General features: G+C 36.0%; 1 protein-coding gene and 1 long non-coding RNA gene across 4 annotated transcripts in view; both read left to right on the top strand.

Annotated features, from left to right (window-relative positions):
- LOC135687432 (hemicentin-1) overlaps positions 1 to 14926 on the top strand; it is a 93447-nt gene extending 78521 nt beyond the window's left edge. For all 3 annotated transcript variants that reach the window (XM_065203988.2, XM_065203987.2, XM_089114586.1), the window contains 20 exons: positions 159 to 503; positions 939 to 1274; positions 1386 to 1718; positions 2304 to 2630; positions 3154 to 3495; positions 4058 to 4202; positions 4517 to 4722; positions 5325 to 5669; positions 5930 to 6256; positions 6575 to 6898; positions 7333 to 7656; positions 8007 to 8330; positions 8551 to 8856; positions 9452 to 9642; positions 10349 to 10469; positions 11215 to 11322; positions 11571 to 11852; positions 12163 to 12377; positions 12757 to 12913; positions 13324 to 14926. In XM_065203988.2, coding sequence (XP_065060060.2) covers positions 159 to 503; positions 939 to 1274; positions 1386 to 1718; positions 2304 to 2630; positions 3154 to 3495; positions 4058 to 4202; positions 4517 to 4722; positions 5325 to 5669; positions 5930 to 6256; positions 6575 to 6898; positions 7333 to 7656; positions 8007 to 8330; positions 8551 to 8856; positions 9452 to 9642; positions 10349 to 10469; positions 11215 to 11322; positions 11571 to 11852; positions 12163 to 12377; positions 12757 to 12913; positions 13324 to 13433 — 5168 coding nt within the window. In that variant the 3' untranslated portion in view covers positions 13434 to 14926. The remainder of the gene's footprint in view (positions 1 to 158; positions 504 to 938; positions 1275 to 1385; positions 1719 to 2303; positions 2631 to 3153; positions 3496 to 4057; positions 4203 to 4516; positions 4723 to 5324; positions 5670 to 5929; positions 6257 to 6574; positions 6899 to 7332; positions 7657 to 8006; positions 8331 to 8550; positions 8857 to 9451; positions 9643 to 10348; positions 10470 to 11214; positions 11323 to 11570; positions 11853 to 12162; positions 12378 to 12756; positions 12914 to 13323) is intronic.
- Positions 14927 to 15066: 140 nt separating this feature from the next.
- Positions 15067 to 23723, top strand: LOC148957819 (uncharacterized). The gene is made up of 6 exons (XR_016145132.1): positions 15067 to 17114; positions 20827 to 21082; positions 21497 to 21749; positions 22159 to 22411; positions 22817 to 23069; positions 23478 to 23723. It is a non-coding gene; the product is annotated as an uncharacterized LOC148957819 (long non-coding RNA).
- The last annotated feature ends 2808 nt before the right edge of the window (positions 23724 to 26531 follow it).

Raw genomic sequence — 26531 nt, 5'->3', positions numbered from 1 at the left:
GTTTATTTTTGTTTACATAGTCTCATATTCTTTCAGTGAGCCATTCTTGAAACATTGTTTCAACTTTGTTTTAAAACACACGATAACCTTGCTAGAATGTTTAAAACATTGTTTTGTTTCATACTACACATTAACCTTGACAAAACGTTTTCTTACAGTCAGCGTACGTCCCGACATCACCAGATCATTAAACCATTTCACTGATCATAGCACCCCAACATCGAAAGAAGCAGGTTCACTACTGTCAATTAACATAGGAGACCAGCTGAAGGCAAATGAAGGCCGTGATGTCATGATTAATTGCGTTGCCACGGGTGTCCCAAAACCAAGAATCATTTGGACAAAAGATGGAAACGATTTAGTATCTGGTGACCGTATCACAATCTATGAAAATGGCAGCCTTTTGGTCAAAGGGGTTACAGAGGAAGACACTGGGAATTTTGCCTGTGTTGCTATCAATAACAGAGGAGTAGAAACATTCTCATCAGAGCTTAAAATCCTAGGTCAGTATGGGGGTATAAACCAACAATTAGAATTTGTGTAGTTGGCGTTAATTTTAAATCGTTCATTTATGCGTGTATTGTCTTACCTACCAAGAGCTATCAGTTATTCTTTTTGGCAAGTTGATTATCGTGGAAGGTAAATATTTAGAAATAAAGAAAATTTAAGTTCTAATAGTATCTTTGTAAGAAATTTGTTCATCCGTTGAAAAATTGTCTCGTAAAATGCCAAGTTTGTTAATCTATAGGGAAATATATCTATCAGTCTTTTTCGCTGGTTGTAGTAGAAAAAGTCATTAGTTTCGTCGTTACAGGTTTCTCTAGACTTTCTAGTAAATCTAACTGTGTGCGTTAGGAACCCACGTTGTGCTTTTTGACTGTATTTTTATGAGAGTGCCTTATAAACGGTATTAGAAATTTTACTGCATCTAATTTTAGGCAAGGGTAGAGCGATGGTAGCAGCAGCCGAGCAATTGGAAGAAAAAGTCCAAGTCAATCCTTCAGAGCCTACAGTTGAAGCCAATGTAGGCACCAACATCACTACACTGCCTGGCAAAGAGCTGACTCTGAATTGTCCCTCGATCGGAAAGCCGAAGCCTAAGGTTACTTGGTATAAGGACGCAGTTGAGTTGGAGCCAACGACACAGATTCGCCTCGGGGAAGCTGGAGAGTTAGTGTTTAAGGGAGTTACCTATGAAGATGCAGCGAGATACACATGTGTAGCTGAAAATGAATTCGGCAGGGACAAAATGTCAAGCATCTTGAACGTTGCAAGTAAGCTCTTTCACATGATCGTAGAACTCTTTTCCTTGCAAATTTGCTTTTCTAAACGCCTTAAGGTATGATAGATGCTGGCTAACAACAGTGTCGTTTCTCCTTCCTCAGCTCTTCCCGATCAGCTTATAGTCTCCCCAGAAAAACCAGAAAGCTCTGATTTGCGCCCGCCAACTGTGTCAAAGAAAGTGAAACTGGACATTGGTATGTTTGGAGATGTTTTGTCAGGCAAAACGGTGCATATTGAGTGCCCAACGAAAGGGTCAGTGAAGCCTAAGATTACATGGCTGTTTGAGGAAAAAGAAATCAAGCCAAGCAAAATCTACGGGATAGACGACAATGTGCTTACAATTCGAAACCAAAAAGCCGGCGATTATATTTACACCTGCCGAGCAGAAACATTTCTCGGATCATCAGAAATGCAGTCCAACGTTCGGTTCATAGGTTTGTCGTCTCATTATCGTGGAGTTTGTTTTGTCATTGTTACCTGATGGTCATCACATCATCATCGTTACATCACTCTTATGTCATTGTCACTACTTCATCATCATTACATCATTCTTACGTCATGATCATTACGTCATAATCATTACATCACTCCTACGTCATCTTCATATCTCACTCTTACGTCATACTCATTGCGTCATCATCATTATATTATTGAATACTGTACACTTTGATATTACCTTCAGGGGTTATAATGTAGAATGTGCAAACATTTTGTAGCAATAATATCATGATAAATATTGTATCGAAAGGATATTCTCTCCACTCACTGTTATTCTTCTTGCCACTAAGCTAAATGTGCAAACAATGTTAAGCGTAAAATGCACCCAGTTTTGCCACTGTTTAGCTACATACGATTTGAAATTGTTTTGTCACACCTGTCGTCATTAACATCCCAGTTAATCCTTTCCTTTACCTTCTCTCACTTGCTCGTGTATTTTTGTTTGGAAATATAGCCTAGGAAAAAAAGTCTGGTACCGATTTACGTGTTGATTAGTTAGAACGGCTAACCTTTTTATTTAGACCCTGCCGAGCCTAAGATACATTCAACAAAGAAGGATAAAATCATAACAGATGAGAAGATCCGAATTGACATCGGAGGTAACATCAAGATCAAATTCGGTAGTCAACTTGACATCAAATGTCCCTTCTTCGGAGTACCAACCCCAAATGTCAAATGGTTCAAGGGCGGAAGACCAGTGACAGACAAGGATGGTGTTGTCACCAAAGGGTCAGGAAGTGTTCTGCGCATTCCATTTGTGAAAATGGACCATAACACTTCGTATGCTTGTGAAGCGTCAAACGGTGTCGGAAAGAAAGCACTGGAAACGATGTTTGTTGGTGTTTTCAGTGAGTTCAATATTACTTTTTTGTGAAATACAGAATTTTACCACCCTAGCAGAACATAACATATCTTGTACTAGCGATGTTCCTCTAGCTAGAATCGTACTTTCTTGCATTTTTTTTACTTTCTTTAAACAAAAATCGTTGCTAAGTTTTCTGGTAACCTGACAGCAATTGCTAAAGCAAAGGTTCCAGTATTTGTCAGTAGCTTATTGTAGTAGCATTTTTGTTTCAGTTTGTATTTTTTATTCTTCATGTAATGGCTTTGGGCTAGTCATGATCTTCTTCTTCGTTTTGTTTTCGTCCTTGTTATTTTGTAAAGTAACCTGTATGATTTTCTAAAGTAATTTATACATAATGTAGTCCTTGTAAGGTTAAGTATCGAATGTAAGAGAACAAACTGCTTGCCAACTATGTTTTCCAGCTAAGGATATTTTTACAAACAATCAAATTTTTTTAAAAGCCCTGCGTGCTCGTTGTTCAATTCTTAAATCAGGTTTTTGCATGGATCAATTTTCCTAACTTATAGAGCCGGAAAGTGCTGCAATTAAAGTTAAACCGGTTGAAAAGCAAGCTGCCCTAACTTACCTCAAAGATGAGTATTTCCCTACAATCATCAAAGAAGAGAATAAAACCGGAAGCATTGGGCAAAACTACTCCATCCTTGCCGGTATGCAGTTGCTTTTGAACTGCCCGGTCTCTGGAGATCCGAAACCGGAAATTGTATGGAAGAAAGACAACGAGCCGATTGCAGAGAACGTTGAAACGCTCGTGTTGGATTCAGCAACTGTTGAAAATAGTGGTATATATGTCTGTGAAGCAACTAATGCTTTTGGTACTCAGATGATGGAAAGCAAAGTCAGCGTTATGGGTATGTTGTTTTTGTTAATTGTTTTTTTAATGTACCGTATCTTTGCTAATACCCCCCTTTAAAAAGTTGTTAGCAATTGGAACACAACCAACTGTTATCCTGTCCCTACGGCTGAACGCTGGCCTCTTTGTTATAAGCATGGTTGTTTGTTTCAGACCATTGGCACTAAATCCCAAACTCTTAAACCCTTCAGACCATTGTACCCACCAGTTGCCTCTGTACCCATTGTTGTATGTTACTGTTGCCTGCTGGCGTGTTCAAGCAACTTTACATTGCCATTGTTGGCAGAAGCCACACAATAAATTCTCCGTTATCCACTGTGAACATTCAAATCAAATCGAACGATGATTACATGTAAAAACAGTCATTTTTCTTGACGTACGATTCCCACGTCTTTTCTTCTACCTCGCTCTCTTCGAATCGCCTCCTTTTCCTGCTATTCAATTTTTGGTCTCGGTTCCGTGCCCATTCAATTCAGTTCAATGAAATGTCTATTTTTGTGGAGCCTACATTGCTAATACTCTATTTTCTGGTACATGAAAGATAATTTTGCATCTTTCAGAGCAAAGAAAACCAGAAATTCAACGTGACCCAGCCAAAAAAGACTCAAAGACTGAAATAATCACGGCCATATCTGGCAAAGGATCAGTTGATATCGACATTGGCGACGACCTCAAGACTTTCATTGGTACAGAATTTACAATAAAGTGAGTTTCCATGCAAAAAATGGCTGTATGATTGATTATAAGGGGGCCCTGTCAAAAACTTTACAAATTAAAACTCGACAATGATAATGGTAACAAAAGAAAGCTGATTAAAATCATAGTTTGACATTTCCAATCAACACTTTATCTTTTTCTTAATAGAAGATTGAGGGGTAGCTTGCTTGGCCTCGCAGACAAGTTCGTAACAGATTTTTGCTCCAGAATTTTCATGAATCGCTCTGTATCTCACTAAATGTCTTTTCCATCCAAATAGTCTACCCTTATTTGCAATCAATAACTGTTTAAATCTGTTTCAGTTGCCCTGCTATAGGAATACCAGCGCCATCAGTTTCCTTTTACAAGGATGGTGCCCAGATTGAGCCAAACGATGACATTGAAGTTGACCTTAAACGTGGTGCCCTGACCATCAAGAAACCAACTGCTAAAGACCGTGGTCTGTATTCTTGTGTAGCCCAGAATTCAGCTGGTGTTTCGAACATTTCGTCTGTTGTTGAACTCATCGGTAAGTTCGAATCACACCAAAGCTACTGAATTAGCATTCTGTTGCAAATTGAACATCGTGTGTGCTTTATTTCACGTAACAACGCTATTTGCTAAGCATTCATTTGGTTGCCTTATGTTCGTATTAAGCGTGAAACTTCGAGTTGCAACTTTATACCATCCTGGTCTCTTTACACCAAAGAGTAGTTCATAGTATAGCTCTCAAGTGAACAAATGTATGTATATATAGAACATGACTACAATTCCTGTTCTTGATCACCAACAGCGTTTTTGTCAATAACCTTCGCAGCTTTCTTTCTCCCCTTTGAAATAATGTTGGATTATTCTCCTTATTACACTTTTTGAATTTAAATTATATTTTTTTAAATTAGCATGGCTGATGTGTATGTCTAACATCTTTTGGGGGAAAGGGGGCAAATCAGCTATTTTTGTAGGGGTGAATTGACGATTGATAGATGAATCTTGAATCTTGTGTTAATCGAGCATTTTTCTACTCTAAAACATTGGAACTATCAATTGGTATAGCAAAAGGAGGTTTAACTGTACATTGAGTTGTTGATAATTGTAAAGTTTTTATGATGAGACCCATTGAATCCATTGCAGAACCGGTTGCACCTCATATGTCGGAAGAAGTTCCAGCTGCGTCTTACAATTTCAATATTCTAAAGAGCCAAGGCGTCTTAAAAGCATCAGTTGGCAGTGCCAATGTTTCATCGTTCCCAGGAACTGAAGTCTTCATCGACTGCCCTGTGTCCGGTTTCCCACCACCAGAGGTTGTTTGGTCGAAGGACGGTAAACCATTAAACCCGGAATACGACCCCATTGAAATACGAGGCAACGGCACGCTTGTATTGCCGCATCTGACCAGCGAAATGCAAGGTACATATGTGTGTTTAGCCGTGAATATGGGTGGAGGATATGCAAGGAATATTACCATTAAAGTCACTGGTGAGTCACTACATTTTATCAATCGTAAATGATAAAATCATTCTTAAGGTATATTTTGTCATACTGTTGTCCGTATTAACTATTATCTGTCTATTTAATTTATAGTATGACCTATATTTCTTTCCTTCAAAGAAGAATATTTCTTCTTTGTCATATTTTAATGTAATTTTTGTCAATCTTTTCAATGAATATTTTTATTTCCTAGATAGCTTTTTTGCTTAAGGCAGACAGGACTTATAGAAATGTTTTTTCACGTTTAGATCCGGTTGCACCAATGATAGAAAAGAGTTCCGGGCTTCGGGACGAATCTCAAATACTGCAAGCCAGCATAGCAATTGGCGAGGATGCTGTGGTTTTAGAAGGATCCGAAGTGACTATTAACTGTCCACACAAAGCACAACCGGAAGGTGCTATAATATGGTCCGGTCCAAACGATTATGGCATGGACAGTGACGGTTTCGAAGTGTTAAATGAGGGATTCACCTTGAAGATTTCCCGGGTTGACAGTAGCTTTAATGGCTTGTTCAAGTGCATTGTATCCAATGTTTTTGGCAGCGATCATGCAACGACAAGACTGACTGTCGTAGGTATGTCAGCTGATCAAAATAAACCTTGCTCGTATATGAGTAAAAGTCAAATGAATTAATGTTTGTCAGCCTTGCAGCCAGAATGCCTTGATAAATCTCCTGCAGGAACTTCCTTGTATGTATCTTTGATTGTATACTCGGTAATGTAAAACATAAAGTTTTGTAAACTTTTGGCAACTCTGTTCAATGTCTTATGTCTGATTGGCCATTCTAGGTGTCACTGTTATTCTATCTTGTTCCCAAATATCGTTGCTTTAAACTAGGAATGTGAGTTTTTGATGTCCGTAACGTGGTGAATATTCTTCTGTTTTGAAATAGAATCCTTGAAGCCGATGATAACCCCCGTGATGGAGAATGTTACCGCTACCATGGGCAAGGATGATGTTGGCATTGTCATCGGAGGCCATCTTGAAGCGCCTGCAGGAGTTTTGGTTAAGATCGCCTGCCCCGTAAGTGGTGTGCCTAGGCCAAATGTGAAGTGGCTCTTCAACGGGCGCCTTGTGCACCAGACTAAGATGCAGAGTGACAGTGAAGCAGCAACCTACGTCATCAACAAGCTGACTTTAAAAGACACTGGCATGTACACATGCATTGCGGAAAACGTCATCGGGCGCCAAGAAGCGTCTACCTACATCTCTGTCGGTTAGTACCAACTGTCTCTGCCCTTTGTCTTTGTCACCACTATATTTCTGTCCCTTGAAAGTTCACCCAAGTGCTCTTACGGTATTGAAAGTAGTCAAAATAGTTCTCAGTGAGATGTGCGGGAATATCTAGATTAGGGAAATCTTGTTCTTTACATAAAGCCTTGAGGGGATTCCTTTGGCAGTATTTCTGCATTTAGAAGACATTTCTGCGTTTGCAATTTTCTTGCGAAAGCTATGTCATATCTCTCTTACACGGAAGCTCATTCCCACCCCCTCTGTGTCTCTTACAAGGGTTAATTGTCTCATTTCCTGAACAAATTCCTACCTCAAAATGTATCCAGAACCGCCTTAATATGTCGTTGAGGCATTTGCTACTATAAAAAAGCCAATTGTCTGAGAACCAACCTAACCCGTTTCTCAATTCTTATACAGGATTGGTACCAAACATCCAATCACTTGCTAAGAGTGAAATATCTGCCTTGGCAGAGGACTCTGTAACAATACCAGTTGGCGCAAGATCGGTTGTCAAAACAACGACAAATGTAGTGCTACAGTGTTTCGCACATGGCATTCCAATGCCTCTAGTCAAATGGTACAAAGACGGCAACCTTGTTGATGTGGATCGTCGCTATACGTCATTGATCAATGGCATGCTTGAAATCCGATCTGTTACCGCATTAGACGATGGGACATTTACTTGTGTTGCTAAGAACAAATTTGGTACAAAGAAAGCCAAAGCAACTTTGATAGTTGTAGGTAGGTCAAATCTAACAGTTGATGTACACTAAACGATGCCTTGAGAACAAGCTCGTTATGATCATAATGATGATCACAATTACGATGGTTAGAAGCTGCCCTGCTTTTTATAAGCTGAGCCTACTACTAAAGAAATAATAATGGTAAAGACCATAAAATAACACTGTTTCATTATAATTCAGAAATTGAATGTTGGCCTAAATATGAGTACATCCAGCTACAAGTATGATTCTAAGAACGTTTACGAAGTTTGTTTACAAATCCTGTTTTTATGTATTTGTTCAATTCTATTCTTTCTTTGCTGCAATTTTCGTCTCCTTTAGAGTATTTACAAAGTGTCCCTTTTCTAGACCCACCAAGGATCGTCGGCAGTCGTGGAAACAGAACCGAAATCAAATCAAAGAGCAACCTTATTGAGGCTATAGTTGGTGAGACAATTACTGTCCTACGGGGTGTACAGCTGATTGTCAGATGCCCTGTGAAAGGTATACCAACCCCTAGCATTCTGTGGAAGCGTCTTAATGCCTATCACAACATCGACCCCCGTGTCAGCATCACAGCAGACCACAGTCTTAGGATACACGATGTTAGCTCGTTTGATGCGGGTACCTATGTCTGCATTGCTAAGAATAAGGCTGGTCAGGATACGGCGCAATTGCGCGTGCTTGTTGCTGGTAAGTTTTCCTTGCTTATGTGTGCGTGCCTACAGAAAATGAAGCCTCAGTTGAGCAAGTGTTTTCTAGTCCTTTACGTAAACCTTTTTTGTTGAATATTTAGACGCAAAGATACAAGTATTTATGCCAAATCTAGATTTGTTAGCTAGATATATTAGTTTTAAGGATTGTTTACAATTTTCGTACAACGACATCAGTAACAAGAAATTATGTTCTATAGAACCACCATCAGCGAAATTGTCGACAAACTTCAGAGCTCGTGCTCCTTCGGTTGATTCAACGAACCGAATTGTAGTATCGAGAAACAAGAGTGTCACAATCATTTGTACAGTGCAAGGGACACCACTTCCGTTGATCAGATGGTTCAAAGAAGGGGTAGAGATAAACGTTGATGGAACCAAGTATCACAGCGAAGGAGATGAGCTCTTTATAAAAGCAGTGACGATGAAGGACGCAGGCACATATCGCTGTGTTGCTGAGAACATGGCTGGCAAAAACAGTGCAACATTTAACTTGATTGTCGGAGGTAAAATATTTTCTGTTGTCTCCAATTTTGTCGGTAGACATAGCAAATCCGGATAGATGTTTTGTTGAATGTCATATTAGCAGAAAAGCATTCCCCTAACCCTACAATCGTGGTCAAAAACTGACACTGATTTAAAAATCTGGCATGCTATTAGTTGTTTCCAAGAAAAATGGGGACATATCAATCCTTCCCCCCCCCCCTCTCTTTATATCAATGTTAAATGATAAATGGATTGCATTTCTGAAGCAGTTATACGAGTTTTGGCCAGGTTTGTAAGCGACTAGTGATTGAGAAAAAATAGTGTAAAAAGCCTCTTGACATGTATGACACGGGATCATTCAGAATGTCCTATCCGGACTGAGCTGGAACCAACTTTTTGCCTTCGTTACTTGATACTGCTATAAGTTATATCGTCTGCTAGAGCTGCAGTATAGGCAGAGTTGCACCTGTTTGTTGTATACAGGACGCGTCCAATAGTTGGCTGTGAAGCTCTGATCTGCGTTTGAGAACGATCCTATTTTCCCCACCAATACCTTTGATTACGTACTGTTTCACAGATATGCTGTGCAAATAAAAGTTCTTGTTTAACTTCTAGATGCACCACGGATAGTGAAAGGCAAAGGGGTTGTTCTTAAGCACTCGGCAACGACATTGAAAGCTATTGTTGGTCAGTCAATTTACATTCGCCATCATTCAGTGTTGATGATCTTTTGTCAAGTTAAAGGAACACCTTCTCCAGTCGTCAGCTGGAACAAGAATGGAAAAGAAGTCGACCGAAGCCTTATGGTAAGGTTTTCTGCTTGTAGTTCAATTACGAACTTTTGGCTTTCTTTCTGAAAGTTTTTGCCGTGAAAAGTTTCTAGATACAGGCTAGAATAAATGCCAGCGTTCGTTGCCACTACGAATCATTGACACAAAACCCCAATCTGTTTCCCTTTTCATCATGCAGATATTAATTAACAGTTTTCCACCAGCATATTGCCGTTCTGTTCTAAATGATAGTACCTACAAATGAGTACTGCTATTGTATTCAGCTGCTTGTCGATAGAAGAATAACTATGAAACAATCTATGAATCTGTTCATTATGAATTGATTATTAAGAATTTCAATCTAAAATACTACGTTTTGTGCTAAAACTTATTACTTTGCTTAATCATGTTAGAGGCATCATATGGTGGACATCTGTTAGGGCAAAGGCAGTATCCGCTATAAAGAGCTGCTCGGTGTCTGAAGGCTTCTTAAACAAGGCACTGACTACCTCAACACTCCACTTTTACAAAAAAAAATGTTAAGCCAGATTTATTTGTTATTTTTCGAGTTTCAGCTATTTCCGGAAGTGTCCGTTGTTGGGAGGTATCCGGTATAAAGAGGTGTCCAGTATTAGAAAATGTCCGTTATTGGGAGATTTTCATTGATAATTATACTTAAAAAACTGTTATTAAAAAAGGCAGTTTAAATATTTATACACTTATGCATGATTTCATTATTCAGGTTGAAGAAAACAAGATTCTTTTGCTTAAAGACGTTTCTTATGCCGATGCTGGTAACTACACATGCATGGTTGAAAGTGACCTTGGATCAGATCAAGCCACTTCAGAACTTGTTGTTGTTGGTAAGAGCAAAAAAATAATAATAACAAGAAAATATTTGCGTCTTTTTCGTGCTGAAGTGTCACTGGATCTGTGCATTTTGCATATACATATTTCAGAAGGAATCAAATTTAGGAACAAATTTGTATAGGATGTTGCATTTGGTACCAACGTATTCAGGAAGGAATCAACATCAATGAAAATGTGCATGGCATATTCAGAATTTTAACAAACAGCCAAGCACAACTCTAGAATTTCGAAAATCAATTAGATCACAGAAAAGTTTTTAGCCTTTAGCCAATTTAATTTGAGTTACTATAAGGCTGCGCCTGTTCTTATCTCTACCAATGGCTTCATCTGATAGAAAGCTATGTAGCTTGATTTTCCTTAAATTTTTGCTTTCATTAGTCTGTTGCCGGTGAAAAAGCGTTTGTTGTTGTAAAATGCCTCTCAGATATTTAGTATTGGCTGTTTATGATTTGGAAGTTTATGAAAAAGTAGAGTGTAAGCAGTTCAAGAAAACAACGGGAATTAACTGGAGATTGGGCTGAAAAAACGCTAAAAAAACTGGCAAATTTTTGTCTCTTTTCGTAAAAGATTGAGTGCTATCTCTAAGACTATTACTTGTGGCATTTATAACTTCTGAAAATTTTTTCGTGATTTTCTAATTTATTTTATGCGAGTAATGATTGATAGTTCTTTAATCTGGAGTATCTGAAGAGAATAAATGTGAAATACTTTCAAACTCCCATTTCTCAATACTTGCAGAACCCCCTGCTGTTAAATCCCTGGATACTAAAGACATTGGTGACAATGATGGACATGTCAATATTTTGCTTGATCCAGCCAAAGTGAAAAGTGTTGATGTCATACAAGGTATAAAAATAATTATTGAACTTAACATTCCTCTTCGTATACGATGACATTCCGTAAATGCACCGTATATAGTTTTTTGTACTCTAAATCCTTGAATGCATTGCTTTGTCAGGCTCATCTTTCCCGTTGCTTTGCTTTGTCATCTTGGCGTTTCTAAGCCCTTGAGCCCTCCAAAAACAAAACATATCAATTTTTAGTGAAAATCTATAAGGCTTTTCGATGTCTTTAATACCTCGTATCCATTTCAGGCGAAACCGTAAAACTCATGTGTGTCGCTGAAGGATATCCGATGCCAAAGATTGAATGGTTAACAAATATGCATAAAATAAAGTCAAATGCAGGCGATGTTTCATTGTCAGAAAAACGTAGCATTGTCAACAAAGGAAATAAGGTTGTTGGCAGGGTCTATGCTGCACTCACAATGAAGGTTTCCAAGTCTGTGTACACCGTTGGATGCAAAGTTCAAAATCCCTCAGGAAAATCGATGGCCGAAATCAAACTACACCATCACGCACCGCCAAAATCGCCTTGTGAGTTTTCTAGTTTTTGCATTATTAAATCCTATAAAAAGCCTTGATTTTTTTACTGCTGTAGAAGCATAAAAGTGTAAGCTCTATCTTTCGTATAGAATTCAGTCAAACTGATCGTTTTAATAAAAAGAATGTTGCGTATTACCCGCAGAATGATGCGTCTTACCCGCAATATGATGCGTATTACCCGCGGAAAGTTAGAGAAGATCTACAAAAAAAATTTATCGTTCCAAAGCGGATTTGAACTCGACACAATAACGGTCAAACTGCTGAAATTACTTATTATTAAACCTTTATTTTAATTTTTTAGACACCGGGGTCTGGGTTACTAAAGAGCTGGAAAGCTGCGACGGCGAATGTGTCAGGCCTTTCTATGCTATGGGAAGTTTACAGATGCAATGCCTGACATTTGGAGGCAAAGAGGTTTCAGCAGAAAACTGTGATCCTAAGAAAAAACCAGCTAAAACAAGGGAGTGCAAAACTAAACGATGTGCCACAAACTGGAAAGTTGGCCCTTGGGAAGAAGTAAGTAGACTTTACCATTCGTTTTTGTCTCTTGAAACTAACATGGTAATGTCTCAGAGAATTGGTTTAATCTTCCGCCAGACGTTCTGCTTTTTTGTCCCTGTCTTCCTTTACGGGAGTAGCCAGATACAGGAAAATCTTCGCAAAAATCGTTAAAGGAAAATTGCCTTTGGAAAATTTGGCAACCGTGTCCCTTAAGGAAAGGTTCGAAACTACATCGATATTTCTTGCATCATCTTGAAGTTTATAAATACCTTACTTCTTAAGAAAATGCATCCATAATGATGGCAATATGTTGTGGATATGATTAAAATCATAACATTATGATCCCATGCTAGTGTTTTTTGTTTGAACTGAAAGAAGATTTGTTCAATTCCAGTGCTCTTCTACATGTGGGAATAGTGGCTTTAGGAAGCGAGTCGTCAAATGCATGTTCATGGCTGGTTCAAAAATTACCAAAGATGAGCATTGCCGACACATTACAAAGCGAACACCACGGAGATCAGAACCTTGCAATCGAATTAGATGCGTTAAACGTAAGTTTTATAAGGAGACTTATCTAATAATGAAAATTCAACCAGAAATGTTCAAGACAATTTTTGGTGTTTCTGAGCATAAACAAATATAGATTTTATCTTATTTGGAAGTATCACAAAGTTTGATGTAAATTTAAGAAAATGATTGCACGTGTTTCTGATCCTGATTATGTGTATTCTAAATTAATAATGCTTCACTGTATATTTTTAACTTTAGGCCTTTTTTGTTTGCTTGTATACTTATGAAAATTACTGTTTACTGGTCTGTCATAAAGTGCCAGATACCTTATAGGCAGAGCTGTACGCTGTTGACTGCATTAGGCGTGAAACTCGGAGCAGCAACTTAGAACCGTCCTGTTCTATACACCAAATATCATACTTGTATACATAGATTGTCTTTTCTCTTGCAGACGTCTGTAAAGATGTTTACAAGTACTGTGGTCTCGTCATAGCACAGGGATATTGCAAGCTTGAGTGGGCAAAGAGGAGCTGTTGCGTCACATGTGGTAAAAAATTTTAAAAGTAGAATATACCAATAGATACTTAGAGGTAACATGAATATTCGCATCGCCTGCGACAAGATCAGCCACGCACATCGCATAGGTATCTTATGATCTTTGTTGTGCAGAAAATGAATGCATCTTACAAAGACGAGAGCTGTAGGTAGACGGTGGATGAGCCATTTTTGAATTGTGCAAACAGTCCTTCTTATCTTCCTTATCCTGGTAACTATCCCAGTATGTTCCATTGTTAAACGCTTCTTTCTCATCTATGTTGTGCTCAATATTGGGGGTTTTAGGGGGCAGTAAAAGTGATGTCATTTGAGTTTTGGGTGGCCGCAATTTCCTCACAAATCAGTGCAGTTAAAAAAAAACTGAAAAACGGCCTAGTTATAAAGTATGTTTCGCAAGATAATGGGATGAAACTCTTTTAAAAATTTTCTGGGAATGAAATAAGATGAGGGGCTGCAAGTCGACTTTAAAAGTTTTCTCCAAATTTTGGGTCTCATTAGGAAATGTACCAAAAGCTGCAATTTGTTGTTACATTCCCTGTTACAAAAACCAAATTAGCAGTGCTAATTTGTCTACTTCAAAAATGTTTGAAATTTTTAATCAATATAAGATTTGATTACATTTTCAGTAAATGGACCCCCGTGCTTGCAACATTTTCAATGTTGCAGCATTTTAGTCATGGCATCTCTCGTCTTTTTGTCAAAATGCATCATTTTCTGTAGAGAGAAACCGATATCATGTTTAAATTATGTGAATAAATATTTTTGTGAACGAAAACGTTTTTAGAGTAAATTTGTAAACTTTGTGAGACATTTTAATGTGCGATATTTTCTATGTTTTACTATTTTATTAGAGCTTTTCCCTTTATTTATTTATTTTGTTAGCTACATTGGGTCTGGTTGGGTAGCTTTGCACCAGTTGTTAAATATTTAGCAATGAAGTATTAATATAAGACATTATATGGGGCACTTTGGGGTGACGAAGGAGGGAGCAGTTTTCTAAACACAAACGTCTATGCTAGCGAGAATCAAAACATTTTTTTTCAATACTTATGGCGTTCGCTTGAAAGGCGTTACCTGTGATGGCTGAAAAAGCATAATTGCATGTTTACGATGAAATCGTCAATTCAAATGTTACTTTGAAATGGCTTCATTTATCAAACGTTTCCCCTCCTGCAAGCATTTTTCACCGGCGATAAATGCCAAAAACCAGGAGCCAATCGTCTTAGGCCTGCACTTCTAGAACACAGTTAGGCACTGCACTCCATTAATGATGTGTGGCTAAATTTTAGCTTGGTGTTGTTTAGGTAAAGTACGATACGAATGTTGAATTAATTGTAGAACATTTTTCTTTTACGGTTCTTTTAGAACTCAATGGTATATCTCGGAGATAAAATTGTATTCCTAGTTACAATTAACTAAACATTAATAGTTATTGTTTCTTACTGTTTTCTTGGTGGTAGAATTAAATTGTTTTTGTAATTATTTAGTGTTTTTGTCGATTCTGCAAAATTTTCTTGCTTCATTCTCTACGCTTACGATAAACCTACAGTTTGTTACTCTCCAAATGATTATAGCAGGAATATCGTTTTAACATTGGAAGTTGAAATCGAAAGACAATTAATCGAAATCGAAGGACAAAAAGAAAGACAAAAAAGAAAGACAAATTCTAACAACAGGAAAAGCAAAATATCAGCAGAGGATGAAAGCTGATCTCGACTCTTTTTGAAGAAATATTTCCTAAATTGAAAGACCTAAAAGCAATTTAGAAAAATTATGGTGAATAATTTATTAGCAGTACAAAATTAAAAGATGCTTTAAAATAAAAGCAAATTAAGCAATTTGTACTCTTGGGATATTGTTTTGTAACATCTGATCTTAAATATTTTGGTGCTTTTAAACAAAAAATCTGGATTTTAAAACATTCAAACTGCGCTGGTCAAAAAGAGTTTTGATAGAATTTATAATTAAGTCTAGGTTTTATCTTTTTTAGTAGGAATGGATTATCGATACATTCGAACTTTGAAGTTTTCTTGATTAAACTTTTAAAGAACAAATCTGCCCATTCTTTCATTCTCATATCCTAAAAAATTTTCTTTTCATCAGTTTCTCTACCTTCAATTTCTCTCTTTTTGTAATATTCCTGAGAAATTTGTGGTTAACAAATAGACCTTGTGAGCCAAGTTTTGGCGATATAAAAGAAAAAAACTTCGTCAATTTGTGCTGACACTAAGTTATTCTGGATCAGGTTTCTCGATTTATTCCCTAAGTCAAGCTATTACTCGTTGTACAACTATGACAATGACCGATTTCTTCGATCTAATTCCCATATTCAATTTTAAATATTTCTTCTATGGTAAAGATATAGCAAAAAGGTAAAGCTGAAGGCATATTTAAGGGATTACTAGGCACAGTTACTTGCAGAATGATATACTACATTTATTTCCACTTTTGCCTAAAATTTTCTTCAGCTCTGCAGAAAAGTGGGGGGGGGCATGGCGCCCGGCCTCCTGCTTTTGTTGGCCCTGAAAACAACAGAATTAGGGTCGAAAAGTTCAAGATGGAAAGTATATATAAATATATACCAACTTGTAGATAGAAATAGGCCAGTCAGAAAACAAAAGCACCTGACCGGTGTAGATGTAAAATCAGTACCGCATACCTTTAGCAATATTAACCACTGAAGTCCAAAGGAGAAAACAAGCTCATTCTGTAGGAAATGCAGTTGTTAAGTGAATCAATTCCAAAAAATGTAAAGAAGATCAGGCCCTGTCAATTGTCTGCATCGTTATCATAGCACTGTCAATGTGTCGTTATCATAGCAGAATATGATCTCATTTTTCATTTTATAATATTTATACAGGTTAAAGGTTCATACATATGTTTTTCAACCTGACCTGTTTAAAAGAATAAAATAAGAGCTAATAACTATGTTGAAATACTAGTAACAAAAGAAATTTACCAATCAAACCTAATTTACAATATCTAATAATACTAAGGCTATAAAAAGTGAACGTAAAGATGAAATAATAACTGGAAATAATACGAAATAATAATAACGTAAAGATGATAACTGGAAAACAGCAAGAAGCCTGGACAGAAAATGTCAGTATTTAATGTAAAAAGGAAAATAAAATGATTTTGGACAGATCTCCCATCAAAATAAGACAATTTTGTTTAGCCTATTGTCTTACATTTTAATGAAACTTGAAGTCACATTAAAAGGGTCCAAATGTATAATGAGAATTAAGAAGTAATGAGAATAAACCGATAAAGCCCCATTTATTCGTTCATGTAATGCCTTTTTGGCGAGTAATGGGTAGACCAATCTCCCATCAAAAAGAACCAATGCTGACACACCTAATGCCTATTTTTTTACCAATTTTTGAAGCCATATTCAAAGAGCCCAGATGTAATCTATAATGAGAATTGAAAAGTAAAACGGATTAAGTCCCATGAATTGCTTTAGACGCTTTTGGGCAGGAAAATCCTATCAAAAATTGATTGTTTTGTCACGCCTTAAATTCTGTTTATTTTTTTATTTTATTTTTTTAAAATCTTCCATCAATAAGAGGCAATTTCATCTAACAGCTGAGGAGGAGGAAATCCCGGCAACCACTGCGAAAATCGAGCATGGCCTGGTTTGAAGAAAATGGCGACGAGTTTTTGAAAATTTTATCAACTCTAAAGGTATGAGGAAGGCATAACTTTTGATTTAATATTTATTGTGAAACTTTTAAAATATTTTTTCACGTTTATAAGTTAACGAGAGGGAAAATTTTCCTATTTTTTCCTGGAGGAACACAGAAACGGTCGCAGAGCACTGCCCCGCGCTGTTTGTTGTCTTGAATCGGAAATTTTATTTCGAGCTTTTGGAATTAATTTTGTCAAGTGAATGTGCTATTTATTCATGAATTCAAGACAAAAATTTGTGCATTCTCAATTTTTTAGCGTCGAAGAAAGTTTGGAAAAGAAGAGGGTGCTAAAAGCAAGGATGACCTATGACCTTTAGCGGTGAAGGGGAGGGGGAGAGGGAGACTCTAAAACGTCTAGAACCAACCATTAGTTCATACATGTCAACATTCTCCTATGAGATCGAGGGAGCTTTATTAGAGTGTTAGAGTGTAGTATTAGAAAAAGTTTCAAAGTGTAGAAAATATTTATGTGTTACAAAAATACATTCATTTTTTTATAAGAAACAAAGGTCAATGTTGAGTACTCCAGTTTCTTATTGTTCTGGAAATTTCAATACTCATTCTATCTTAAGAGTTTCTTAATTATGATGTTGTGAATGATGTTATGAAATGTTCATGACCTTTTTTATCACGTCAAGAGATTCCCTTCCGTTCTGATGTTGTATGTGGGATTTCCTTGTTCTCAGTATTATCAAAATTTTATATTCTCTTTGCTTTTAGTACTTAAGTTTCTTAATTTTTTCTGATTGTCCAGTACACGTTTTTTATAGCCAGTTTATAAAAAATGAGTCTGTTTATATTTATACCACTTAATTAATTTTTTGGCAAATATTTTCAGTTAGTGCATGTTTCTTAAGGTAGAGATAGTAGGCCCTTAGTTCAATATCTCTCTAACAAGAAATTCAAAAATGCTAAAAACTCGGGGAGTTTTTCTCGAATATGATGGTAGCGTGCAGGGGGTCATTTTTGAGTGAAAATATAGGGAAACTCCTGCAATATATTGGAGGAGTGTTGGCATGTTGGTTTAAGTCTGCAATGAGGAAAATTAAACTTTAATTTAACAAGGGATTTTTAGCAACACCATTGGGGTTAAAGGGGCTGTGTCACTGTTTTGTAAAAGAAACTAAATACACGGGACATTGTGCGTTTTTGCACATTGGAATAATGGTAGATGGTGCTTCGGTGCTTCAATAAGCTTGATAATTTGTCTTTAATGAGTGTATTTACTGAGAATGGAAAGGACAATTTCTATATCTCCACATTTGTTCTGTCTATCGACACAAAGTGTGTGAAGGAATTGGTCTAGGCCAAGGAAATAAATCTTCATTCAATCAATGGCAAATATATTTTGTTTCTCTTGGTGAATTTCGATGGCATTAGACATTTTACAACAAAATTATCACTCCAAAATTGTCCTGCAAACTTTAAAACAATTTTTTGCTCAAAATTTGCACCAGTAAGGTAGATTTTTTTTGCACCTGACAAAATTTGCACCTGAGAGGATTCAAAATTATAGGAAGTAAACACGAGTTAGCTGCAACAGCACTCATCGCTTATGAAAACAAGGCCCCAGTTGTGGAAACAGTAGCAAGTACTGCCTTTTAAAATCTTCATGCAGACCATCGCAAAGAATCTCTGATGCGCCATATAAGCTTTGGATATGCAAAGAGAAAAAATCAAGGAAAATTGTTTCAGCATGTCCCAAATATGCATTAATGTTGCTGCTGGTCTATTTTGCATTGAGGTAGCCATCTTGTACCTGTTAAAACTTCTAATCAATTCACTTGAAAGTCGGAGAGGTGAAGAGGTGAAATGGATGTAAGCACTAGCAATCATTCTTTGTAAACACTTCATGAATGTTGCAAATCTGTTTTCTCCAAAGATGTCGCAATTTCCATTGACCATTTTTGAAACCGGCCTAAACCTGCATAGCCTCTGAGAGCACGACACCTGACAAAAGCTCTTAAAAAAGCTATTTTCGAGAATAATGACTACAGAGGATGTATAGGAATCAAACCACAAAATTTTGAATACTTTTGATGTAAATTCATGCTGTGATTATTGGCTAGTAAATGTCATATCTATATGTAAACAAAGGTCTGTGGCAACTTTTTCACCCGAATTCTCGCTGAAGTCTCTTCATGCAACTTAAGCGCGCGGATATTGAAAAGGTGTATTAAGTGTTCCCTTCGAGTTGCTGTATCAAGGCTGCAAAGTAGCCTTGTTTTTCTGGATTGCCATCCTTTATCCATAGAAATATGGTGATAAGACTGAAGAAAGAATTTTTATTTTCCGTTTCCTTTGGTGAAACATACAAAAATGTGAAAGCTTCATGCAATGTGCACAGATACAAAACACTGTTAAGCTGTTTCTCCTATTAAGCGCCAGTTGTTTCAACCAAACAACTTTTGCTCAACAACGTGCTTCCACACAAGATGCCCCTTGTGACACGGCCAACCATGTCATTGAAAAAAATTCAGTGCTAAAAGTAACAGATTTCACGACATTATTTAGCAAAAGATATGAAATGATTTGCCCAGTAAACATGGCCCCAACGCAGGTTGGAAAGTGGGAGGGGGGGGGGGGGGCAAAGGAAACTTTAACAATCATAGCAAAAGATTTTGAGGAAAGCTCTGCTGTTTAACCATTGGAAAATTAAAAGAGAATGCCCATTTTACCGATAACGAGATCCATGACCAACTTTGGTTATGTAAACCTCCTTTCAAAATCATGAATCACATCACAGGGAAACTTTGCCAAAATATTTTCCCTCTCCAAACATTTCGATACCAAAATACAAAATACATCATGCCAAGAACATGGGGAACATATCCCTCTAAATCTTCCCCGCAATGGCATCCCCGTTGGCAGAAAGCCTGCAATGTATTGTGGGCTGAAATTTCCTGACCCCTTTGTGGAAATCTTACAAAGATTTATAAACCTAACAACTTTGGTTTGAAACCAATATTACAATTTTGGTTTGAAAATTTTGGGCAAACATCAGGCCTTCTCATGAAGATATTTTCACAATGGGAAGGAACTGCCTCCATGGATGAACTCTTGAGGGTGACTGCATGTCCAACAATAATTGTTGACAGAGAATTCCATTTTTGAATGCTTACCCTGCAAACTTGGTGATTGTCATGAATTAAGAAATCAATAGCAGATGGTGGTGTATTTGACTGTTTTCATTAATTGTTGGTTGGCCAACAGAAACCAATAAGAATCAAGCTCTGCAGCACAATGCTTGGGGCTGTCTGGAGTTATAAGCAGTTATTCAGAAATTTTTACAATGACAACAAACTGCCTCCATGGATGAGCTTACAGGGATGATTGCATGTCCAGCAATAATTTTTTACAGAAAATTTCAGTGGGTGGTTCTAAGGGGGTTGTTGGAGGGTTTAGACATTCAAGAGGGTTTAGATACCCTCAAGAGGGTTCAGACACCTATAAAGAGCCATGAAATGGCACTTTATTTGGCATAATCTGCATTTTTCACCCTTTTTTGGTAACCAGCTTTAATTGAAAAATTAATGGTGGTGGCATATATTTGTGAAGCCATTGATTTACTGGGAGTTCCTCATTCTTGAATAAGACTTTAAATCAGATATAGGCCTCTACTTGTAGGACTTTTTATTATAAGTATTAATTTTAATAAAAGAGGATTTATTTTTGAAAAATTTTTAAATATTACATTTTCTTTCAAGAGACTTTGCAACATCTTTGAAGTTCCCTCACAATGAGTTAATATATCCCCTGTTTGTGATCTTGGATCAAGACATCATAAAATTGAAACAAAAAGTGACTGACTGTCGCTAGATGATGGAGATTGAGTTTGATGAAATGAAGGGAGGAGGACTAATTCAATTCAGGATTATATCCAAATGGAATATTAGAGAGATGCTGAAGAAATTAAACGCTCAGCCCATTCTCATCAAGTGTCAAGCAGCTGGAGATGAAATGGTAAATTGTCTTTTTTAAGTTGTTTCTCTGTAACTTTTCTTGTCATAAGCTTAAAAGTTACATTGACTCCTATAAATCGATTTATTATCAATTGCTGTTAACTCTAGACTTTAAGACTCTTATTTCTGGAAGATTTTTCCATTAAAGTTTTGTAAGTTTTTTTTTAATTCTTGTTTCATGGCAAGTTTCACCATATATTGTATTTGTGATATTTTTGTGAGACCCTTTTTTTCTCTTATTCAAGAAATTGTTTACTTGATGTAAGATACTAATATTAGGAAACAATTCTATTTAGAAAGGGGCCTCTGTTCTAAGGATTCTTTGAATATTTCTTTTCTTTGGAGATATATCTTTGGTCATTTAAAAAGATTTGATTACGGATAACAAACTTTAATATATTTTATTCGTTCTTAGGGACATTGGAACCTATTGGCAATTCTCCTTAAATAAATCAGAATACCCGCAGTTAAAGATCTTGGATCAAGGCATCATGAGATGGTGACAATGAGTCAGTAACTGTCGTTACATAATGGAGATTGACTTTGATGAAAAGGAAGGAGTACTAATTCTTTTCAGAATTTTTTCCAAATGGAATAAAAGTGCGATGCTGAAAAAATTCAACTTTCTGTCTTTTTACATTGGGTGTAAAGCAGCTATAGATGAAGTGGTAAATAGTCTTTTTTAATAGGTTTTTAGTTACTGGATTTGTCACTTTAAGCCTTGACTTTGATAAATTGATTTAGCATGAATTGCTGTTGACTCAAGACTTTAGGATTCTTTTATCTAGAAAATTCTTCCATTAAAGATTTGTATAATTCTTTTCAATTCTTATTTCTTGCCATGTTTCACAATTCATTGTCATTTTTTTATTTTAGTGGGACCCTATCTTTTCTCTTAGTCACGAAATTGTTTAGTTGATGTAAGATGTTAATATTAAAAAACGATTCTTTTTAGAAAGGGGCCTCTGTGCTAAGGATTTTTTTGAATATTTCTTTCTTTCAGAATATATTTTTTTTAATCATATAAAAAGATTTGATTACGGATAGTAAACTTTTGATTATTATCATCCTTTCTAGGGACTTTGGAACATGTTTGCAATTCTCCTTCAATAAGACAGAATACCCTCAGTTTAGGATCTTGGATCAAGCCATCATGAGATCTTGACGAAGGGCCAGTGACTTTCGTTAGATAATGGATATTGACTTTGATGAAAAGGATGGAGGACTAATTATTTTCAGAAGTTTATCCAAATGGAATAAAAGTGAGATGCTGAAGAAGTTCAACTCTCAATCCATCCACATTGAGTGTCAGGCAGCTGGAGATTAAATGGTAAATAGTCTTTTTTCAGTTGCTTTTCAGTTACTGGATTTGTCACTTTAAGCCTTGACTTTGATAAATCGATTTAGCATGAATTGCTGTAGCCTCAAGACTTTAGGATTCTTTTATCTAGAAAGTTCTTCCATTAAAGATTTGTAGAATTCTTTTGAATTCTTTTTTCTTGGCAAGTTTGACAATTTATTCTCATTTTTTTTTGTGAGACCCTGTCTTTTCTGTTAGTCACGAAATTGTTTAGTTGATGTAAGATGCCAATATTAGGAAACGATTCTTTTCAGAAATGGGCCTCTGTTCTAAGGATTATTTTGAATATTTCTTCCTTTCAGAATTTTTATTTTTAGTCATTTAAAATGATTTGATTACGGATAGTAAACCTTTAATTATTATCATCCTTTCTAGGGACTTTGGAACATGTTTGCAATTCTCCTTCAATAAGACAGAAAACCCTCAGTTTAGGATCTTGGATCAAGCCATCAAGAGATCTTGACGAAGGGCCAGTGACTTTCGTTAGATAATGGAGATTGACTTTGATGAAAAGAATGGAGGACTAATTATTGTCAGCAGTTTATCCGAATGGAATAAAAGTGAGATGCTGAAGAAGGTCAACTTTCTGTCTATTCACATTGAGTTTCAGGCAGCTGGAGATTAAATGGTAAATAGTCTTTTTTCAGTTGCTTTTCGGTTACTGGATTTGTCACTTTAAGCCTTGACTTTGATAAATCGATTTAGCATGAATTGCTGTAGCCTCAAGACTTTAGGATTCTTTTATCTAGAAAGTTCTTCCATTAAAGATTTGTAGAATTCTTTTGAATTCTTTTTTCTTGGCAAGTTTGACAATTTATTCTCATTTTTTATTTTTGTGAGACCCTGTCTTTTCTGTTAGTCACGAAATTTTTTAGTTGATGTAAGATGCTAATTTTAGGAAACGATTCATTTTAGTAAGGGGCCTTTGTTCTAAGAGTTTTTTTGAATATTTCTTTCTTTCAGAATTTGTATTTTTAGTCATTTAAAAAGATATGATTACGGATAGTAAACCTTTAATTATTATCATCCTTTCTAGGGACTTTGGAACCTGTTTGCATTTCTCCTTCAATGAGTCAGAATACCCTTGGTTTAGGATCTTGGATCAAGCCATCAAGAGATCTTGACGAAGGGCCAGTGACTTCCGCTAGATAATGGATATTGACTTTGATTAAAAGGATGGAGGACTAATTATTTTCAGAAGTTTATCCAAATGGAATAAAAGTGAGATGCTGAAGAAGTTCAACTTTCTGTCTATTCACATTGAGTGTCAGGCAGCTGGAGATTAAATGGTAAATAGTCTTTTTTCAGTTGCTTTTCAGTTACTGGATTTGTCACTTTAAGCCTTGACTTTGATAAATCGATTTTGCATGAATTGCTGTTGAATCAAGACTTTAGGATTCTTTTGTCTAGAAAGTTCTTCCATTAAAGATTTGTAGAATTCTTTTGAATTCTTTTTTCTTGGCAAGGTTGACAATTTATTCTCATTTTTTATTTTTGTGAGACCCTTTCTTTTCTCTTAGTCACGAAATTGTTTAGTTGATGTAAGATGCCAATATTAGGAAACGATTCTTTTCAGAAAGGGGCCTCTGTTCTAAGGATATTTTTGAATATTTCTTTCTTTCAGAATTTTTATTTTTAGTCATTTAAAATGATTTGATTACGGATAGTAAACCTTTAATTATTATCATCCTTTCTAGGGACTTTGGAACCTGTTTGCAATTCTCTTTGAATGAGTCAGAATACCCTCAGTTTAGGATCTTGGATCAAGCCATGAAGAGATCTTGACGAAGGGCCAGTGACTTTCGTTAGATAATGGAGATTGACTTTGATGAAAAGGATGGAGGACTAATTATTGTCAGCAGTTTATCCAAATGGAATAAAAGTGAGATGCTGAAGAAGTTCAACTTTCTGTCTATTCACATTGAGTGTCAGGCAGCTGGAGATTAAATGGTAAATAGTCTTTTTTCAGTTGCTTTTCAGTTACTGGATTTGTCTCTTTAAGCCTTGACTTTGATAAATCGATTTAGCATGAATTGCTGTAGCCTCAAGACTTTAGGATTCTTTTGTCTAGAAAGTTCTTCCATTAAAGATTTGTAGAATTCTTTTGAATTCTTTTTTCTTGGCAAGTTTGACAATTTATTCTCATTTTTATTTTTGTGAGACCCTGTCTTTTCTGTTAGTCACGAAATTTTTTAGTTGATGTAAGATGGTAATTTTAGGAAACGATTCATTTTAGTAAGGGGCCTCTGTTCTAAGGGTTTTTTTGAATATTTCTTTCTTTCAGAATTTGTATTTTTAGTCATTTAAAAAGATATGATTACGGATAGTAAACCTTTAATTATTATCATCCTTTCTAGGGACTTTGGAACCTGTTTGCATTTCTCCTTCAATGAGTCAGAATACCCTTGGTTTAGGATCTTGGATCAAGCCATCAAGAGATCTTGAGGAAGGGCCAGTAACTTTCGTTAGATAATGGATATTGACTTTGATTAAAAGGATGGAGGACTAATTATTTTCAGAAATTTATCCAAATGGAATAAAAATGAGATGCTGAAGAAGTTCAACTTTCTGTCTATTCACATTGAGTGTCAGGCAGCTGGAGATTAAATGGTAAATAGTCTTTTTTCAGTTGCTTTTCAGTTACTGGATTTGTCACTTTAAGCCTTGACTTTGATAAATCGATTTTGCATGAATTGCTGTAGCCTCAAGACTTTAGGATTCTTTTATCTAGAAAGTTCTTCCATTAAAGATTTGTAGAATTCTTTTGAATTCTTTTTTCTTGGCAAGTTTGACAATTTATTATCATTATGATAATTTTTTGAGACCCTTTCTTTTCTCTTAGTCCCGAAATTGTTTAATTGATTTAAGATGCTAATTTTAGGAAACGATTCTTTTCAGAAATGGGCCTCTGTTCTAAGGATTTTTTTGAATATTCCTTTCTTTGAGAATATATATTTTTAGTCATTTAAAAAGATTTGATTACGAATAGTAAACTTTTAATTATCATCATCCTTTCTAGGGACTTTGGAACATGTTTGCAATTCTCCTTCAATAAGACAGAAAACCCTCAGTTTAGGATCTTGGATCAAGCCATCAAGAGATCTTGACGAAGGGCCAGTAACTTTTGTTGAATAATGGAGATTGACTTTGATAAAAAGTATGGAGGACTAATTATTTTCAGACGTTTATCTAAATGGAATAAAACTGAGATGCTGAAGAAGTTCAACTCTCAATCCATCCACATTGAGTGTCAGGCAGCTGGAGATTAAATGGTAAATAGCCTTTTTTAAGTTGCTTTTTAGTTACTGGATTTGTCACTTTAAGCCTTTACTTTGATAAATCAATTTAGCATGAATTGCTGTTGACTCAAGACTTTAGGATTCTTTTATCTAGAAAGTTCTTCCATTAAAGATTTGTAGAATTCTTTTCGACTCTTATTTCTTGGCAAGTTTGACAATTTATTGTCATTTTTTTATTTTTGTTAGGCCCTTTCTTTTCTCTTAGTCACGAAATTGTTTAGTTGATGTAAGATGCTAATTTTAGGAAACGATTCTTTTTAGAAAGTGGCCTCTGTTCTATGGATTTTTTTTAATATTTCTTTCTTTGAGAATATATATTTTTAGTCATTTAAAAAGATTTGATTACGGATAGTAAACTTTTATTTATAATCATCCTTTCTAGGGACTTTGGAACCTGTTTGCAATTCTCCTTCAATGAGTCAGAATACCCTCAGTTTAGGATCTAGGATCAAGCCATCAAGAGATCTTGATGAAGGGCCAGTGACTTTCGTTAGATAATGGATATTGACTTTGATGAAAAGGATGGAGGACTAATTATTTTCAGAAGTTTATCCAAATGAAATAAAGGAGAGATGCTGAAGAAGTTCAACTCTCAATCTATCCACATTGAGTGTCAGGCAGCTGGAGATTAAATGGTAAAAAGTCTTTTTTCAGTTGCTTTTCAGTTACTGGATTTGTCACTTTAAGCCTTGACTTTGATAAATCGATTTAGCATGAATTGCTGTTGACTCAAGACTTTAGGATTCCTTTGTCTAGAAAGTTCTTCCATTAAATATTTGTAGAATTCTTTT

The sequence above is a fragment of the Rhopilema esculentum genome, chromosome 20 (assembly GCF_057945365.1).
Source record: "Rhopilema esculentum isolate cy_ngs chromosome 20, ASM5794536v1, whole genome shotgun sequence".
In the NCBI taxonomy this organism is placed as follows: Eukaryota; Metazoa; Cnidaria; class Scyphozoa; order Rhizostomeae; family Rhizostomatidae; genus Rhopilema; species Rhopilema esculentum.
Note: the sequence above shows the minus strand (reverse complement) of the source record. Positions and strands in the feature narration are given on the sequence as shown.